The 21,026-nt window shown below is 40.2% G+C and overlaps 1 protein-coding gene and 1 pseudogene across 2 annotated transcripts in view; both read right to left on the reverse strand.

Moving 5' to 3' along the window:
- Mcu (mitochondrial calcium uniporter) overlaps nucleotides 1-182 on the reverse strand; it is a 193,352-nt gene extending 193,170 nt beyond the window's left edge. The window contains exon 1 of one of the 2 annotated variants that reach the window (XM_008836623.3): nucleotides 10-182. In XM_008836623.3, the coding sequence (XP_008834845.1) occupies nucleotides 10-147 (138 nt within the window). In that variant the 5' untranslated portion in view covers nucleotides 148-182. The remainder of the gene's footprint in view (nucleotides 1-9) is intronic. The other variant, XM_008836622.3, reaches the window with a different exon arrangement.
- A 13,173-nt stretch (nucleotides 183-13,355) lies between these two features.
- On the reverse strand, nucleotides 13,356-13,787 carry LOC103736982 (annotated as a pseudogene).
- Between the last annotated feature and the right edge of the window lie 7,239 nt (nucleotides 13,788-21,026).

The raw sequence follows: 21,026 nt of genomic DNA on the forward strand, positions 1-21,026 counted from the left end.
CTCGCTCACCGTCCGGTGCTGCTGGTGCTGCCGCTGGCGGCTGACGCCCAGCCCGGGGAAGCAGCCGGCAGTCAGCGCCCCGCAGCCGGCGCCGCCGCCCCGGGAGGAGAGGAGCAGCAGGACCGATCTACCTGCGGCGGCCGCCATCTCTCAACTGGAAACGGCGCCGGCCCAGGCGGCGCAGCGGACGGCTGGGGCGGAGCTACGGCCTGCCACTTAGCCGAGCCGGACCAATCGACGCTATTGGCTGCGTTAATGAGGCGGGGCTTCCTGCGAAGCCCAATCGGAGGGCGGGAGAACCCCGCTTCAGGCTGCCTGTCACCTCCAGAGTTACCTATTGTGGGACACAGTCAATTACCGGCAAATTCTGGGGAACCGGTAATTGGCACTGGAGCCTCTCAGAATTAGAGATGGCATGTTCGGTGTGGCTAATCTTTACCAAGAATGGGGCTGTGACAAGGGAACTAGGGAACTAGATATTCGTGCAAAGCTTCGTCCAAAGTTGAGTTCTAAGTGAGAGTTCCAAGTTGGCTACATAAGCACCTAATTGCTAGATATTGCTAATATGAACTAGATCTGTTGGAACTCCCAACGACATGCTTAAATGATAATCTATAATTGATGTGCTGGAATTAACCTGCATGATAAGTCATCTAATGAGTGAGGTGTACATAACGTGAGAATGATTACAATATCAAAATCTCAGAGAGAGGGTGTGCCATCAGACTGAATTAGCGAACTGAGCACACTGCGAGCACTCAGTTATTTCACGGCATCTTTATAGCGACATTCTCACTCTCCAGAAGCAACACTGTTTCTTACCAAATTTGACCTTGTGTGCCTTTATTAAACTATAGAAACAGACGTTGATAATGTAAGAAAATCATGGAATAGAAACAGAAGTTGATAGTGTAAATCAAATCATGGAAAGATTAATGAAGTTTCACAATTTTGCAAACATAGCAATTAGAATACACCTTGGAATAACTGGTTTTTAGACCTGTCTCATTATGTTGCCTAGGCTAGCCTAGAATACACTAGGTATCCCAGGATGGCCTCAAACTCACCATCCTCTGGCCTCACATCTCCTGTGCTGGGATTATAGGCATGTACCATCACACTCAGTATAGAATCACTCTTTTTTTGTTGTGTTTTTGTCTGTTTGTTTTGATTTTTGTTCTTGAGACAGAGTCTTACTACATAATTCAGGCTAGCTTCAAACTCACAATCTTTCTGCCTCAGACTCCCAAGTGCCGGGATTACAGGAATGAACCATCATGCCTGACTTGTGCTAATTCTTAATCCTTTTGCCTTGATAATACTTCTTTCTACAAGGAACAAGTTGGTAATGAGGGCTCTTTGCACAGTGTGTTAAGAAAGGTGATATGGGGTCCCTGAGTGTTCTTAGAAGACTTCTTTGCTGCTTGATTACGAGCTGGTTGATTTTCACAGATCCTTTTAAGATCCAGAAAAGAAAACTGTTTTGAAAACAAAATAATATTTATAAATTCTAAAAAACATCCTTTAGAGTTTTTTTGAAATGAGTTTCTTGGCTAAGAATAGCTAAATATTGAAGTGGAAATTTTGGGTTGATTTTTAAGCCCCAGCCCAGAACAGCAAGATGATAGGTTTCTCCAGGTGAAACCATTGTGTCCTTACCACCCCAAAAAAAGTTCTTCCCCAACAAGTGAGAGCTTAGGAAAGAGCTTCGTAGAATAATCCTGCTATTTGGAATTCATGACACTTGTTGGAACAACTTCACTTGCAGTCACTTTCCACCCATCTATATTTATCACAATAGCATTTTCTGTGTTTATTCATGCTGGGCATTTTTTCCCTTCTCTCTCACCCCTTCATGCCTTCTGACGCCAATCACCATGGATTTTAATTTTGTTTTTATGTTCTGTGCGTTTGCCAAATCTGTTTACGGGCCACAACTGTTCCATCTACATCCCTACTTTGTACTTGGGGAATCTGACTGCAACTGCTCTTCCCCTATTTTTCCAAGTATGGAAATTAAATATGTACCCTTTAGTCTTGAGATTTAGTCTTGTGCTTTTGCAGAAAAATCAAACTAATCCATGTACAGTGGCACATCTGTAACCCCAGCACTGGGAAGCTAAGGCAGGAAGACTGCTGTGAATTTGAGGTCAATCTGGACTATGTAGCAAGACAATTTCAAAAACAAACAAAAAAGAATGACACTAGTTTTTTTTTCTTAAGTGCACAAACCTGAAACTAGAGATGTTACCAAAACCTTTCTGCCTATAATCTCCTATCTATGACAACGAAATCACTGATGCACCTGTTAGGCTATATAATTTTACTACCTACTGACTAAATCAGGTTCTTATAATGCAGCCTAACAGTTACTCTCAACAATGCCATTTATCTTCTCCCAGAGAAAACCTTTTCTGCAGCTGCAAAGGACGTACATGAGCTGGTTGGCCAAGTTTGATAAAGAGAAAGTGTAATACCTCATCAGAAAGTAATACTCATACCTAAGAAAAACTCATGCTCACTCATGTCCCGGGGCCATGCTGATCCTTCTAGGGATAATGCATGTAGAAGGAGGCCAAGGTAATTACATATAAAAAAAATGTTGTATGATGTTGAAGAGAAAGCTCAGCAGCAGTTAAGAGCACTGACTGCTCTTGCAGAGGACCCAGGTTTGATTCCCAGGACCCACATGGAGGCTAACAAGTGTCCATAACTCTAGTTCCAGAGGATCTGATGCCCTCTGCTGGCTTCCATGGCATTGTATGCATGTGATATAAATACTCATACACATAAAATAAAAATAAATGTTTTTTTTTAAAGAAGTTGAAGATAACCTCAATATCCTCCAGTACAGAATAGGTTAAATAAATTAGACTTTAACATTATAGCAGAGTATTACTCAACCACTTAAAGGAATCGCCCATGAGCCAGGCATGGTGGCACACACTTGTAATTGCAACACTTGGGAGACTGAGGTAGGAAGATCATGAGTTTAAGGCCAACCTGGGCTACATAGTGAATAACTAGTTTAAAACAACAACTGTATTAGCCCATACCTGTAATCCAACACTGGGGAAGCTGAGGCAAAAAGACTGCAAGTTTGAGGCCAACCTGAACTACATGGACAAGGCCTTGTCTCAAAAACAAAAATAAATAAACAACAAAAATAATTATCCTGTCTAACTTTTATACTTGACCTTAATCAAAAGGCCAAGAAATAGTGTACTTATACTTTTTGATGTATGAGTTGGTCATAGAGTCCCATACCTATAATCCCAGCCCTTGGCAGGTAAAGGCAGGAAGATCAGTAGTTCAAGGTCATTATGAACTACTTAGGGAGTTCAAGGCCAACCTGGTCTACATAGTGAGTTCCAAGACAGCTGGGCCTACAGGGAGACCCTGTCTCAAAAAGAAAAAAAAAAGTAAGAATAAATCACTTCTCAGCACTTTTGACTTGGCTAAGATCATATATAAAATGTAATAATACAGATAATAGGCTGTCATGGCTGCCCACCTTCAATCCCAGCTCTCAGGAGACAGAGGCAAACTGATCTCTGTAAGATCAAGGTCAGCCTGCTACATAGTGAGCTCTAGGATAGCCAGGGCTACACAGTGAGACTCTGTCTCAGAGGAATAAAAAGGAATACAGATAATATAATACACATGATCATTTTTAAAATATGCAATTTATTTTTAGAAACCAGAAAGATGGCTCAGCTGGTAAAAGGAAATTCTTGCACAAGTTTTGACAACCTGAGTTCAAGTCCCACAAAAGGTGGAAGGTGAGAACCAACTCTCAAAAATTGTCCTCTGACCTCCACACGGGCACCCAGGCATATGCACATACCCAGGTAATAAAGGAATGTAATAAAAATTTTTAATTATATATAATTTAGATAGTGAGCTCTGAAAGAATGAACAAGAATGCAAATTGCCTCTGGGAAGTTTTGAAGGCTACCTACTCTTTTGAGTAATTTAAGTTGGTCCCACTGCATATTAATTTTATAATTTAAAAATACAGTCATTAAAACACGCATGGTTGCACAGTTATTTCTGTGCCAATCATTAAAAACAAGCTGCTTTTTAGAATTTTTTGTTTATTATTTTTATTCTATGTGTAAGAGTGTATTGCCTGCACATGTGTAAGTGCACCTGTGTCGTGCAGTGCCCTCAGAGGTCAGAAGAAGATGCCAGATGCCCTGGAATCGGAGTTACAGATCATTGTTAGTCACCATATAGGTGCTGGGAATTGAACCTGGGCCCTCTGCGAGAGGAGCCAGTGCTCTTAACTGCTGAACCATCTTTCTAGCCACAGGTTGCTTTTTTTTTTTTTTTTTTTAAACTAAAGCTAATTGGAGCAGACTTCCTAGAGTATGAAACTTTAACTGGTTTCCATACTAAAATGAATCCTGAAGTCAGCTCCCAGGTATGACTCAACTCAATGGAGCAGTTTCCTAAATGTTTCAGAGCAGCTAGGGTGGGTTAGGCAAGCACGCAGGTCACTGACCAGAGCAAGGAAGCATGAAAGGAATCTCCTCAGAGATCTGCGGGCTGGGCGTCATGGTTCACTCATAATGTGAAGTATTATTCAAGTGACATCAGCAGCTCTGAAGGAACAGGAAAGAAGGGCAAAAGGAGAGCGTATGGCCCTCAAATGTTTATCAGGAACCACAGCCCAGACCTCTTGGCTTGTTATTTTTGCTTCGTCCTTTCTGAATGCAGTTTTTCCCGTTTCTCTGCACCCATCCGAGGTCCCTCCTCTGTCACCACAGCTCCGTTCCTGTAACTTCCTAGCTCCTGTGATCTTTTCTCCTTTCTCTGGCAGCGTGTCTGTATTGTATTTCCAGTTAATGTAGCTGAGAAAAGCTTAACTAACCTTAGACCCTCTATGTATTTCTTTATATATATTTATTACATATGTATCACTTCATTACACATATATTTATGTTCTCCTTTCTTGTTTTTATTCTCTTCTTCCTTCAATACTCCACTTTCCCTACTCTAACAGAAACTCACTCGAGGTCAGAGGTATATTTACACAATCCTTCTAAAAATGTTTGTTTGGTAAGAGGCTCATGTTTTGATACCCAAAGGGTGACTGACCTCATATTTTATAGCTTACTGACCATACAGTCTAATATTATTTTAGGTCAGGAACACACACTCTGCAACCTTTTCTATCAGGGGCAGAACTCCAAGAAAACATTGACTTGAAAAGGCAGGCTTTGTTCAAGTTTGATTGTCTTTATTTGTGTTTCTCGGGATCTGAGAGGCTGACAACAAACTTTAAAGTTATCTTTTTTTTTTTTTTTTTTTTTTTTTTTTTTTTGAAAAAAAAAAAAAAAAAAAAAAGAGGACGATAAATCTTTCACTGTGATATATCAAAATAATTTTATGTTGGATTGGCTCATGGCTTCTTACAGCCTTTACTATTTACTAGACTTTTGGATCTAGCTGGAACTCTATGTAGACCAGGCTGGTCTCTATCTCACAGAGATCCGCCTGCCTCTGCCTCCCAAGTGCTGGGACTATGGGCATGTGCCACCTCGCCTGGCTGAAGTTACCTTTTATGTTGGATTGGCTCATGGCTTCTTACAGCCTTTACTATTTACTAGACTTTTGGATCTAGGAAGTCTTTCATCTCTATCTAAAGTGATTCAAAGATACTAATTTTGCATTCAAATAAAGCATACCTCCTAAGTACATAGGAATTCAGTCTATGTGTTTATGAAATCCAGCACCATCCAGTCCAGAGTAATCAAAAGTGTCAAGCGATCATAGGAACTGTCTCCGGCCTGGCTGAACTGTAACAGCATTCCAAATGGTACTGTGACTCCAGCTCGCTCAGCAGTCTCTAGATATCTACTCTCCGAACCTGGAAGTCCCCAAAGCTGCCATCTCCAACTTTCCCTCTACTGTCCTCATAACCACCTGTCCTATTCTTTTGAATAAAAGTGCTACCTTCTCTGAAAGTAAATGTCCAGGAAAAGTTAAAGCTTCCTTCTTGTGTGCTCTCAAAAACTGTCATGGATTTTCCATCACAGTTGCTTGGTATTGGCTCTGTACTAGTCTGATAATGAGATCATATTCTGTGATCAATAGACATGTTTGTCTGTTTGTTTGAGACAGGGTCTAAGGTAGCCCAGGATAACCTCATACTTGCTATGTAGCCTTGGAGGGGTCATACCTACCTCTACCTCCTGCGTGCTCTGATTATAGGTAGGAGCCACACATAGGTCTCTTTAGAGACCTACTTCATCAGTCTAATTTGGCTGGCCAGGCCACAGTCCGCTTCACTCAGGATTCTAGTTATATTTTGTAACAGAATCACTTATGTTACCATCTTTCTCCTACAGAGCTCCTCCAGGTTAAGAGTTTCCAATCTGGCATATTAATAGAAGCTCATTCTAGATTACTTAGACACTCTTCAATTGTCTGTTCTGCCCAACACTTAAGTTTATAGACTCCTTCAGTGCTAATATCTAAAAGCATTTCACAAAGCAAAGCAGTCTAAGATTGTACTTTTTGGCTAAAATGTAATCACATGAGTTGGCCTACTTCAAGGTGAGATGCATCTTAATATTCTGAATTTGGCCCAAATTTCAGTTCCTCTGAAACTAAACTGAGTTATTGTTACCTTCTGTATTTCTTCTCACTTTTGATATAATGTATACAATCTTTATTAGTACTTATTTCCACAGAAACGCTTAAAGGTTCTGGGCTATGGGCCACAGTTGGTGGGAAGCAGGGGGTGGAGGAAGCTGTGGGTGGGAGACTGAGCATTGCCAGTTAACAACAGGTGCAAATGCTGTGCTTTAAATTTAGCCTCTGCACTTGGCATCTTGTCTCCCAGCCGTCCCTTATGGCAACCACTGCTGATTTGCAAAGGATCAAAGAAAGGATGACAGAAAGGGTCATATTTTTTAAAAGGCAGATTTTAAAAGTTTGTTTTGCTTATTTAATTAAAAAAACTAGTCTAAGGAATGAAAACACTATGAACTTTGGGAAATGCAGCCTGTTTAAAGGAAGGAAAGGGGAAGGAAAATATTCAAATAGATAATAATTAGTAAGAAATCATTCTTAATTAAGTACTTTAAAAGCCATTCCAGCTGCCAAAATGTGGGAGCAAAATCAGCTAAAATTTGGTGGAGGTTCAGAAAGTAATTACTATTAATTCAGAGAGTGGGTAGGAGTAGGGGACAAGACCTGAATGGGTACAATTCTTTCATCAGTCCATCAGTCTGCAGTTGATTGAATGCTTAGTAGATGCTCACATGACAGGAGAGATAAGCAGTGCATGATCAACAACAATTCCCCAACTTCTCAGTCCTTTTACCATGTATTTCTTTTTCTGAGATATTCATTTAACTCTCTTAACCTTAACCTTCGCCTTGAAATGGAATCAGTTCCCTTGACATTTATACATCATTCAATAGAATGAAAAATCTCTTGAATATCTCTGATTATTAACACAGCATATACTTAAAGCATAATGCCAGTATAAAAATCACTCCATCCAACATTACTAAGAAGATATAAAAAGTTGTAGGGATTTTTTTTCTTTGTTTGGTCTTTTTGCTGTTTGGTTTTGCTGTTGATTTGTTATGAGTATTGTTCTAGTTAAGTAATTTCTAATATTCCACTGCTTAGAAGACAAATTAAACCAGACCCAGAAAATAAGAAGAAGATACTGTGGCTGTGTGTGATGGCTCATGCCTACAATCACAGAATTTGAGAGCCTGAGGCAGAGGACTACTATGAGTTTGAGAACAGCCTGGGCTACATAGTGTTTTTCAGGCCAGCCTCAACTACAAAGTGAGATTCTGCCTTACAAAAAGTGAAAGCAAAACAACACACCTCTCTTTCTTCATACCTTTCTTTTTAAAATTAATTAACTTTTTATGTGTATGAGTGTATATTTAAGTGCACCCATGTGTGCAATGCCTGAAGAGGCCAGAAGAGGGCATCATATTCTCTGGAACTGGAGTTATGGATGGGTATTAGCCACCATGTTGGTACTGGGAACTGAATACAGGTCCTCTGCAAAAGCAGCTAATGTTCTTAAACACTGAGCTATCTCTCCAGCCCCCTTGCCTTGCTTTCTTAAAATGTCTGTCCCAAGTTGAATCAGAGGCCTTAGGAGTATCCAGTGTTAGAGGGAATACCTCACTAGACTCATTAAAATTTAAGTTGGGTTATGGCATCTATAGATGCTGCTGTTTTAAGGCCCCAGAGCAATTAGTCCTATTCAATAGAATGGATCTATTACAATAAAAAAAACTTTAGCTAAGAGATTATTTTCTTTCCTTTTTTATTTTTTTTTAATTTATGTATATGAGTATATTGCCTGCATGTATGTAAGTGCATCCATGTCATGCAATGCCCACGGAGGTCAGAAGAGGGTGTCAGATCCGCCTGGAACTGGAGTTACGGACAGTTGTTAGCCGCCATGTGGGTACTGGGAATCAAACCCAAGTCCTCTGCAAGAGCAGCCAGTGCTCTTAGCCACTGACATTTCTCCAGCCCCAAGAGATTATTTTCATACAACACCACTAGATTCTGAACCAAAGTGTCAATATGATAGTGTCCTAACTTAAGAGTTTTCAGTTGTTTGGGAACTATCATTACTGTTACTTCCCATAATATAGAACTAGCTAAAAAAGATTTGAGAAAGATTATAAAGATTTGAATCTGGGTATGGTGGTACATGCTTTTAGTCCCAGCTACTCAGGAAACTGAGGCAGGATGAGGCAGGAGGATCACTTGAGCCCAGGAGTTTGAGTCCAACTCAGGCAATCTCTGTCTCAAAAGAAGAAAAAAGAAAGATTATTTAACAGCTCTTTTAAAATTGACTTTGTTCTTTTCTAACATGTATTTGTTTGTAGGTATGTGTGTACATGTGTGCACACATGTATAAGCATGCCACAGTGTTTGCATGGAGGTCAGATGACAACTTGAGGGAGTTGGTACTCTCTACTAATGTAGGTTCTGGGTATCAAACTCAGGTCATTAGGCTTGGTGGCAAGTGTCCTTACCCACTGAGACATCTTGCTGGCCTTGACTTTTGCTCTTTTCTAATCAATATTGTGTTTTGGAAGACAACTTCTTTGCCAACATGGGTCTTCTCCCACACATATCTATGGGAAATAAATGAATCTTCTTGCAACAAATTTTACATATAGGCTAGTGGTAAGCAGGCCAATTTTCAAAAGCAAACCCTAGTTATAGTCATTTCTGGAACATCCTTTGGGATGATAATTTTCAATCTCTGGTCATCTTGGCAGGTAAACTGTAACACATCCTCATTACAAACAAGAGCTCACTGAAAGCATCTTTGTAAATAAGACAGACTTTGGATGTATACACAATTCCAAGTATGTAAATGCACCCTTACATTGTGACCAGATATTTTCCTATTAAGAATCTGAAATATTTCTTAAATTTGATAAAATAATTCTTATGAAATTGCATTTATGACTATCCCTGAATTCTAAGAAACATATTAATTATGCAAGTACTTGTTGGTAAAGTTCTTACAGCTAGCAAAATTAAACCTCTGGCTTGACAGTTTACCATGCAAGGATAATGGAAGCAGGAAAGCGCTGGAGGAAGGCATCTGACCTAGATTCGAGGACTAAGGAAGGCAGCCGCTGGGAGCAGTATTTGGTAAGGTCAAGATTAGTAGCAGTAAATGGCAGAGGGACAGTAGTGAGATATGAACCCAAAGGTACAAGAGGAACAGGTTAGATGAGGTTTTGTAAACTGTGTTAAGGAACTTGGATTTTACCCAAACAAAGAAGTCTTAAAGGGTTTTCCAAGTGGGAGAGATCATACTGGGAACTGCAAAGCAGGAAAGCAAGAGAGAAATTAGGATATCCAGACAAGAAATACCAATGCTACATATGAACGCAATGGCCATGGGAAAAGAAAGAATAGGCTAATTTGAGATAATGCAGATAAGAAATCAAATCAAGAAGAATCTGTGAATGGGGATTATAGTTAATAACATACTGAACTTTTGAAAATGTTAAGAGAGTGGATATTAAGTATTCTTACCACAAAACTATGTGAGGCGATGCACATGTCCCACTACAAGACACCATCTTGTTCACAATAAATATATATAATTTTATCTGTCCAATTAAAAAATAACTGGTGGAGGGTGAGTAGATGAAAGAGTGTGAGTATGGAGGAAGATCTCTACATGTTTTGCTTGGTCAGTGGGGTAGATGCTAATGCCATATACTAAAACGGGGGGGGAGGGATTTCTTGGGCGAAAGAGAAGTTTTGTATGCCAGTTACCTTGAGATATCCAAGCAACAACATTCATCAGACAGGTAGAAATTTGAGTACAAGCTTCTGAAGATGCACCTGGGCTCTAGAAATAGATGTGGAAGTCATCAGAATATAGATAGTTGGTAAATGGAGTCACGGGCATGGATGATGCCACCCAGGAGGCATATCCAGAGGACAAAGACCTAAGACATATTTCCATACAATGTGCTTAATAACTATTTGAGTTGAATAAATGAACAAATAAAAACCTGACTAAAAGCTAGGCATGGTGGCACATGTCTTTAATCCCAGCACTTGGGAGGCAGAGGTGGGGGATCTCTGCGAGATCAAGGCCAGCCTGGTCTACATAATAAGTTCCAGGCCAGTTGGGGGCTACAGGGAGACCTTGTCTTAAAAACAAACAAACAAACAAATCAACTCAGTAAAATCTAGAAGACATTTTGAACATTGGCACAGGAATTTTTCAGGTAGTGGTAATTTATATTTAGTTTTCAAAAATACATGGTGATGCACACCTTTAATCCCAGCACTCAGGAGCAGAGGCAGGCAGATCTCTGTGAGTTTGAGGCCAGCCTGGTCTACTTAGCAAGTTTCTGGACAGATAAGGCCACATAGTGAGACCCTGTCTCAAAAAGAAAAGTTCTGGGTTTTTGAAGAAATTTTAGATCTGTCTATTTTTCTGTTATTACAATAATATGTAAAGTCCTCAATCTGAGTTTCAGTATTTCAGAATGAAACAAACTGACATATGTGACCCAGTTCCTTACACATAGTTAATGCTCAATTAAAATGTACTCTGAGACTTACAGAATGAATGAATAAATGCGTAAATAAAATACACATGCCCAGGGGCTGGGGAGACAGCTCAGTGGGTAAACTGTTTTCCAGGCAAACTTGAGGATCTGAGTTTGATCTCTAGAACCCGTGGTTGAAAGACAACCAAAACGAGCTGGGAATGATGGCACACACTTACAATCCTAGTGCTAGGAAGGCAGAGACAGGAGAATCCCCAGGGCTTGCTGGCTAGCCTAGATGAATCAGTAGATTTCAAGTCACTGAGAAACTCTGTCTCAAAAACCAAGGTGAATGGTGACCGCTGGCCTTCTCATGTGCAGACACACACGTGTGCACACATACAAACATGCACACCCAATACATTGTCTCACATCGGGAAAGCAGGAATTCTGCTATACCAATGTTATGTTAAGATACTACAAGAAGAACAACATAGTAATTCAGTCCCTTTGGCCATTTAATTAAAAGAAAAAGTATACTTTGAACTACCAAGACTGCTTGAGCATCACTGACAGAGAGCTGGTATGATATATTCAACAAAGAGCTCTTTCAAATCAGTAAGAAAAATGGGCAAAAGACTTGAACAAGTACTTCACAAAAGAGGGTATGTAAACAACCCAGAAAAGAACGGAAAGGTGCGCGGCTTCATTCCCACCCAATTGAAAACAATCTAAACCCAAAGTATTAAAGCACTTCAAGTCCACCAAAATGGTAAACAAAAGAGATTTTTAAAAAATGCTGAGTTTTGGCAGGAATGTGGGACAATCATGATGCTCATATGTCACTGACAGAAGTATAAACCAGTATAGCCACTGTCATAGTATGCCAAGAAAACAGAAACCACGCTAATCATTTGAACAGAGATTATATAAAGAATCAATGCAGCCCCTTTTCTAGGTTTCTAAGATTAAATGATTCCAATAGATTCCTTTTGTTTGCTCAGGTTTCTAGCTGTTGTTACCTCATGATCCATTAGTTTTCTTTCTACCTTTTCAATGACTTAAAGATATTTATCACTTGGCTGGGGGTGTAGCTCAACTGGCAGAATGCTTGCCAGACATACATGAGGCTCTGGGTACAATCTTTGCCACAAGTAGCACTGTGCCTAGCACTCAGGAGGTAGAAAGGCTGGATAATCAGAAGTTCAAAGTCATCATCAGCTACATAGGAAGTTGGGGGCTACCCTGAGCTAAAGACTCTGTCTCAAAAATAGCAATTAACAATTGTTTTATTAAATTATATTTGTTTAAAGAACTAGCATGAGTCAGACATGGTAGCACAGATCTGTAATCTTAGCACTTAGGAGACTGAGATAAGAAGATTGTGGGTTCAAGGCTAGCCTGAGCTACATGGTAGAACCTGTCTCAACAAACAAATCAAAACAAAAAAAAAAAGGAACTAAAATAGATTTTTGTCTCCAGATTTATGGATAGTTTTGATCCTAACTTTAGGCTGGGCTCCTCAACTGTAAGAAAATGATGCTGGTGGTCTGTGCCACACAAGCTATTCCACACTTAACCTAATTATCACCTAGGGTAAATGTGACTAATTACCTACTGAAGCAAGTGTCTTGAGGGCCCAAACAGTCACTGCACATTCCCAACCCACAGTAACAGATTGCTAAAACTGTTTAGGCTCTTGTTACTGGGAGTGGCCTGTAGAAGCAAGGAATTTGAGATTAAAACTGTAAAACCTGTGGGGCACAGTGGCACATACCTTTAATCCCCGCATACAGGAGGCAGGATCAGGTGGATCGCTTAGATCAAGGCCAGCCTGGTCCACATAGCGAGCTCCAGCCAAGCTGGGACTAGAGGGAAACCCTGTCTCAACAAACAGACAAAAAGATACAGAAAGCACCTTATAAATACTGCAGTTTTATTATACGATTGGGCTTTCCTCACCCCCTGAAATTAAGGAGACCCTTTGAAGTGAATGCTTTGGCCAGAAACAAGGATGGATTTTTCAGTGCTGGGCTTGAACAAGCAAAGCTAGAACCAATACCACCATCACCAAGTGCTGAGAGCTTGCTGGTATCAGACACTGTGCCCAGTGCTTTTCTGGCTGAGCTCATTCCATCCTCTCACCAGCATTTCAACAGAGGTTTCAATTTTCCTCTTTCAATATGAGGAAATTGAGGTGAAGTCATTTGTCCAAACTGAGCACCCAAAGACCCTAGTCCCTACATCATTAACACAGTCTGCATTTCTAGAAGCCATAGTCTCGGTAGACCATCCAATATAATTCTCCCCATTTTGTGGTTTTGTTTATTTAAGCACAAATAAAACATGCGTGTGAGAGTTGTATTCGTTTTCTTCACTGTGCAGCCTGATGTTGGGATCGGTGACGCTGGTGGCCAACTGTGCTGCTCTTTCCACAGTGGCTTTGTGGTTCTTGGAGGAAACATTGTGAGCAATCTTAGCACAGTGAGTCAGTTGTTGCGCATCAGGAGCACATCCAGCTCCATGACGTTGGGGATCAGGAACTTCTGGAAGCCACTGGGCAACACGTGCTTGGTGTTGTTCTTCTTGGGTGTCAGGATCTGGTCCTTGAATCTCCTCCACACCCTGTTGTTGATACCTCTGAGTTTGGGCCAATTGAGCTTAATTTTGACATATCAGTCAGACTGGTGCTGGATGAATTTCTTGGTCCTCTTTTTTGATGATCTTGGGCTTTACTAGAGGTCTGAGGACAGCCATGATGCCACACAGAAGATGGCAGCCACGTCTTGAGAAGTAGCAAGGAAGTCAATATAATTCTCTTACTACTACAATGCAGCATGACTTTTTTTTTCAGTGCTGGGCATTGAACTCAGGACCCTGTGCATGCTTAACACACACTCTACCCTTGAGCTACATCCACCATCCCAGCAATGTTTTTCTCCCTTCCAGGCCATTCAGTTTACAGTGGAGGAAAAAGAAACATAGAAGGGCAGAGCCAAAAAAGACTTCATAGACTCTAATTCAGTCTCCCTTGCCACAAAGAACTCATTGAGGGCTAAGCCCTTCCCTAGGCCACAAGGCTATTTAATGGAAGGGCAGGACTGTAAGCCAAGTTTCTTAGCTCTCAAGGCAGTTCTCTTTTCCCTATACCACAAAATCTGCCCCTCCCACATTCTGGTCTTTCAGGTTGGCTATTAGTACAGGGTCCAAAGTTCTTGTGTCGACTCTAAATGAACTGGCTGAGGTGGCACAGGAGGATGTCATTTGGTCATTAAATGCATACAGCTTCTACTTCCTGATCTGTATTCAGTGCCACTTCAGTACTGTATGCTGCTGAAAAATCCCCTCTGTTTTCAAACCGTTTCTCTACATTAGCTGCACCTTGATTCCACAAACCCTGACATAGTTTGCTCTTTGGGGATGGAACACTGGAAAACTCTGTTAAAATGTCAACGGACTATCTAAATAAAGGTCTTGTCATTATGTTAGCTGGCCTTTATTTATGCAATCAGCATTCCTTTGCTGGAAGAGTCCTCAAGGATTGTGACTCTGGAACAATTAAGATGGTCTTGGCAGGATCAAATGGTGGCTGGCCTGAGAGGTGTGAAGAGGGATAGAATGGGGCTTCAGCGAGGGCCACAGCCATATGAAGTCATGAAGCACCTGGGGAAGGTGGAAAGGAAGCGAGAACAAGTGGGAGACAAACTGAAGAAGAGAGCACCTTTGTGCAGATTTGAAAAAGAGGCTGCTTCTGTATAACTTTCAGAATGAAACACAGATTCACTTCCTTCCTCCTCTGGTCCTCTTCTATGCCAAAGTCAGACAGACCTGTGACAGATGTGATGGACGGCCCTGTTTGCCATTCGTACTGTCACTACTCTTTCCTCCAAGATAATCGAAGAAAAAGGACCATACACAGTGCCTGGCTGCAGTCTCCTCAGGACTTATTAAGCTCCTCCTTGGGGGCAGTCACTGTCAGTCACAGAAAAACTCAGTGAATGAGACATCATCATCCCAGCTGTACCAAAGAGAAAAATAATGACCCAAAGAGCTAAGTAATATCCCTGAGGCACATAACTAAGAACTCACTCAAAGAGGCTAAGTACTGAGTACTGAACTGAGTCAAAGTGAGGTCTTCTGACTCATGCTCGCTAAGTACAAAACACCCCCTTCAAACATGAAAAAAATGGATTCCTAGAGTTTGTATACGTATTTTCTCACTCTCTTTTTCTCTCTATTTCCCTTTTTCTCTCTCTTTGTAGTTTTACATTCTTATTTATGGCAACCCTATGATTGGCTATATGACATTGACCTTCAATGGTCCAATTTATCTTAGGTAAGGTTGGTGTTTCATTTATAAGTGGGCCATCTGGCAGGAAGCATATGGAATAGACCCTTTGACAAGGTCATAAGAAAATTAAGTCTGCAAAGTATTCTTCTAAGCTCATGTACCCATGGTAGGACACTTGCTTGGCATGTATGAGGCCCTGGGTTTGATCCCCAACACTACAAAATAACTAAGGGGTTTTTTAAAATTGGAAAGAAATACTGCTAGTGATAATATTAAGAAACAGAAGCTGGCATGGTTCTGTGTGCCATATAAATATTACATTATAACATCTTGTTCAATACAATATTCCTATAAGGAAAATACTATATCAGACTCTAGTTCTTACTGATGAGAAAAACATGGCACAGGGAAGTAATTTGTTATAGGTTTGCTGGCTGCTAAGTAACAGGGTCAATGAATACAGGATGACACCAAAGTCACAGTTAAGTCTGTAGAACCTTAAACTATTAGCTTAGTGGCACAGTAATCACTGTGAGCCCACACAGGGTTCCAGAATAAATACAGACGTAAAAATAATTTCTTTGGGACTAGAGAGACAGCTTAGCAGGTAGTTAAGAGTACACACTCTCTTGAAGAAGACCCAAGTCCAGTTTCCAGAACCTATGTTGAAGAGAACCAACTCCTGAAAGCTGTCCTTTGACCTCCACACATGCACTATGACATGCACATGCACTCTCAAAATAATAATAATAATAATAATAATAATAATAATAATAACTGTGGCAGTGCACCCCCACACACTTCATGCACACACATAATAATAATAATAATAATAATAATAATAATAACAGTAATAAAGCAGCTCTATCTATTGAGAGCAATAGACTGCAGTAATATCAAAAGTTGTAGCCTAGGGCTAGTCAGATAGCTCTGCCTTTTGCTCTTGCAGAGGATCTGGGTTTGGTTCCCAGCAATCACATGGTAACTCACAATTGTCTGTAACCCCATTCCCTGGATCCAATGCCTTCTTCTGACTTCTTTGGAAACTAGGTATGCACATGGTACACATATATACACGTGGTCATACACATAAAAAATAATAAGTAAATCTGCTGTGTGTGGTGGCACACACCTTTAATCCCAGCACTTGGGAGGCAGAGGCAGGTGGATCTCTGTGAGTTCAAGGCCAGCCTGGTCTACATAGTGAGTTCTAGGACAGCTGGGGCTACAGGGAGACCCTGTCTCAAAAAGACCAAAAAAAAAAGGTAAATCTTTTTAAAAGGTTGCAGCTCAGTTTATCCACTTGTATCTTCTCCATTGTTTTGGAAACTGTAGGAAATTGTTTATTTTTAAAGCAGGTCAACTTGCAATTCTAACTTCATAATTTTACCTGCAACCATTACGTTCAACTTATTGTTGAACTCCAAAAACCATGTGGTATCAAGATCCTTGAAGAAATACACTTGTACTTTATTGCAAGAAAAAGACTAATAGTCTAATGTCTTAAGTCTATATATTGCTAATAAGTATGAGGAAAATAGTCTGCAACAAAAATATTTCTTCATCTATCTCTTCAAAAGCCATCAAGAAGGCCAGGTATGGTAGCACATGCCTTTAATCCTAGCATTTGGGAGGCAGAGGCAGGTGGATCTCTGTGAGATCAAGGACAGATGAGTCTACATACTGGGGCTGCAGGGAGACCTTATCTCAGAAAGATTTTTAAAAAAAGCCATCAAGAAGTCTAAGCTAGGTATGGTGGCCCATGCCTGTCATTCCAATGCTTTAGAGGCTGAGGCAGGAGGATTTTCATGAGTTCAAGACCAGCCTCATCTACATAGTGAGTTCCAGGCCAGCCTCCTTTAGAATGAGACCCTGTCTCAAACAAACAACAAAAACAAACACAAACAAACAAGAGAAGGCTAAAGCTTTCTAGAAACTTCCCTCCCAAAAGAAAAGTTCAAATAGTACCACAGTCTTTTGTGCCACACTAAAAAGTGATATCAGAAGCGGTTTTTGGAGGCCTAGAATCTAAACCTGCACCTACTACTATGTAATCTGTGACATTTTAGGCTAGTCACTCAGTTGGTAAAAAGAATATTCAACTCACCAGATTGTTGTGAAGGAAGAGAGATAGAGCGATTGATGATAGATGATTAGATAGATAGATAGATAGATAGATAGATAGATAGATAGATAGATAGATAGATAGATGATAGATAGATAGATAGATAACACAAAACTATGTATTAAATAAAATGCATTGGTCTAATTGAAACTGGGACTATTATATTAAAATGTTTCTTTATCTGCTAATTTGTTATCAAAAGAAAATAATAACACTGAGAACTCAGGAAGAAAAGAGATCTCTTTTCATTTGGGGCCTTCCTTTATGGAATTCTGATTTATATGAAAATTTCACCATTTTGTTTGCTTGCTTGGGGTGGTGTTAATGTTTTGAGACAGGGTCTCATTTTGTAGCCCAGGCTAATCTGAAACTCACCGTGCAGCAAAGAAGACCCTCAAACTCAAAGCAATCCTCCTACCTCAGCCTATTGAGTGCTGGGATTACGAGTTTGAGTCTCTCTGCCCTGAGAATATTTGAGCATTAAAAAAGTCTATGTATTATGAGCACTTGCTGTTCTTCCAGAGGACCCAGTGGGACCCCCAGTACCCATATCAGGGCTCTGTCTCCCTCGTCCAGCCTTCACAGGTACTACACACATACTAGTAAGCAAAACACTTGTACAAATAAAAATAAATAAATCATTTTAAAAGCTAAAATAAATAAATAAATAAAAGTGATAAAAGTAAATCCAAGTCACTTTAGAAGCCTTTGGAGAAAAAGGACATAAAATAAAAATAAAGCAAAAAAAAAAATTTTAGGAACTGGAGAGATGGCTCAGTGGTTAGGAGCACTGGCTATTCTTGCAAAAGACCCAGGTTTGAATCCCAGCACCCACATGATGGCTAGCAATTGTCCATAACTCTAGTTCCCATCACCCTCTTCTGTCCTCTGTGGGCATTGCACCACACAGGTACACTTGCATACATGTTTGCAATATACGTAAAATAAATATAAAGCAAAAAATCTTATTAAAAAAGAAAGTCTGTGTGGGTCTGGTGTAGTGTGGCACACACCTTTGATCCCAGCACATGAGAGGCAGAGGCAGGCAGATCTTTTTGTGAGCTCAGGCCAGCCTGGTCTACATAGTGAGTTCCAGGCCATCCAGGGTTAGCATAGTGAGACCTGTCTCAACAACAACAAACAGCAAGAAGACAAAAATCTATGAGAGCTTTCTATTTCTTCTAGGCAGGGCGAAGTGCCCACTCTTTTGAAAATACATTATGCCTGAGAGGGGACCATGTGTCATGTCCCCTCTAATAAGAACTCATCCCACTGTATTGCATCTGTTTTATTTTTCACTGGGCAAAAGCCTCTAGAAGTCTAAATTTTGAGTGGTCTCACTCACCTACACTTACAAGGTTGGCCACAAATGTCTTCAATAGAACAAAGGATGCCCACACTCCACTCCCTCCTGTTTTCTTCTCTTCCTCTGGTCTATTTTCAGAACTTGGAATGGACCATAATACCTCTGAGACCGACACAATGGGCTAGTCAACCCACTGAAAAACTGAGCTCCCCAGCTCTCTGATTCACACCTTCTCTAAGCAAAAAAGTGATTGTTTTTAACTTGTCATGAAATTTTCTTCTCTTGACTCCTAATGAGCGTTGGCTAACCAAGATCCTTTTATATTACACAAATAAATATTGAAATAGATGAAATGATAATATCCACAAGAATTTCAATTTGAGATCCGCCCCCCTTAGGTAAGCTAAAAAAATGAATTATTCTGCCTGCCTATAATGAAATGTTAACTAATACAGAATAGACTCATAGCATTAGACTGGCAGTTTTAAATGAAATTCAGTAATTTCATCCTGAAACCTAATAGCAGGATCAATGAGCAAGGAGTGAGAATGCTTAGACTCTATTTCCGGTTCTAATTCTGGCTCATGGCCATGGCTTAACCCACCATCTTCTATTATTACTTGGAATTTCAATTATGTTAGCAATGCAGAATGATTTCATAAAAAAACATGATAAGCGAACGAATAAGAAGACGTAATAGTCATTTCTGCAATTAATATACCACTGTTGTCTCAGATGAGAAATTGACTTATGTGGTACTGTAGTACAGATGAAACTATAAAAAACATGATGAATCATTTGCTCCAAGGTGGGAATATGGCTCAGTGGTAGGGTGCTTGTCTAGCACATGTGAGGCCTGAGTGCCATTAAAATTATTTACTTCTCTTTCCATCAGTTTCCTCATAGATATGAAATAATGACCAGGGAAACAATGTCAATACTATAACAGCCTTTTTGAGCTCTCTAGAACATTGGTATGTAAAGAAAAACGTCCTTCCATAATATCTACTGGCATTTTTAGGTACTTAGTGGTTTCCAAGTTCTATCCAAATCAATTCTATTTGGAAAAGATCACTATTTATTGCCATTCTTTGCAGAGCCTTTGCAGAAATAGAATAGACTACAAAGGATTTACTTTAAGGAAACAAAATTGTCCCACAAGGCTGTCAGCACTTTAAAATTCTTCTGATTCACATTATCGTGTCTAATAAAGAGACAGCTTATGAATTCAAAGTGTCTATAGAGGTGTTGTCTAGGTAGCAAATGCCAGTTGACAACTGAGGACACCACTCAATGGGTCCCAGCTATGCCAAGAATTTTTCCAAAGTGCTTAAGAAAAGTGTGTAGGTAGTGAAGGATGTTGAAATCTAACAGTAACTGCCATACTGCCTCTAATCTGTGTGTGTGTGTGTGTGTGCGCGCACGCGTGTGCGCGTGCGAGAATTTTATAGGAACTTTTATTTATCTTATGTAGGTAACAGGGGGTTTAGTAGATAATCTGTTCAATTACTAAAAGAATTATTTTTTATATTTTATTTATTATTTTTTTTATGTGGTGAGTGTATTGCCTGCAAGTATGTGAGTGCATCCGTGTCATGCAATGCTGCTTCAGATTCCCCTGGAACTGGAGTTAAGGATGGCTCATAGCCGCCATGTGGGTGCTGGGAATCGAACCTAGGTCCTCTGCAAGAGCAGTCAGTGCTCTTAACCACAGAGCCATCTCTCCAGCCCCCTAAAAGAATTATTTAAAAAAATATTTTATAGCTGGGCATGGTGGCACACACCTTTAATCCCAGCACTCGGGAGGCAGAGTTCAAGGCCAGCCTGGTCTACATAGTGAGCTACAGGGAGACCCTGTCTCAAAAAGACCAAAAAATTTTTTTATTTATTATTTTAATTTTTTATGTGTGAGTGTATTGCCTGCACACTAGTGTTGTGCAATGCCTGTGGAAGTCAGAAGGTGTCAGATCCCCTGGAACTGGAGTTACAGATGGTTGTTAGCTGCCACGTGGGTGCTGGGAAGCAAACCTGGGTCTTCTGCAAGAGCAGCCAGTGTTCTTAACCACTAAGCCACCTCTCCAGCCTCAAGAATTAGTATTATAGATTATAATAAGCCATTTTCATTTTTAAAAAATATGGGATCACATTATGTTATCAAGGCTGGCCTCAAACTGGACTCACGTAGTATCCTCCTGCACTAGCCCCAAGTAGCAGTGACTACAGGGTCACATCACTACTCATTTTAATTTTGTGTTTGTTTTGAGATAAGATTTC

The sequence above is a fragment of the Nannospalax galili genome, unplaced genomic scaffold, assembly GCF_000622305.1.
Source record: "Nannospalax galili isolate Female #2095 unplaced genomic scaffold, S.galili_v1.0 scaffold1437, whole genome shotgun sequence".
Classification (NCBI taxonomy): Eukaryota; Metazoa; Chordata; class Mammalia; order Rodentia; family Spalacidae; genus Nannospalax; species Nannospalax galili.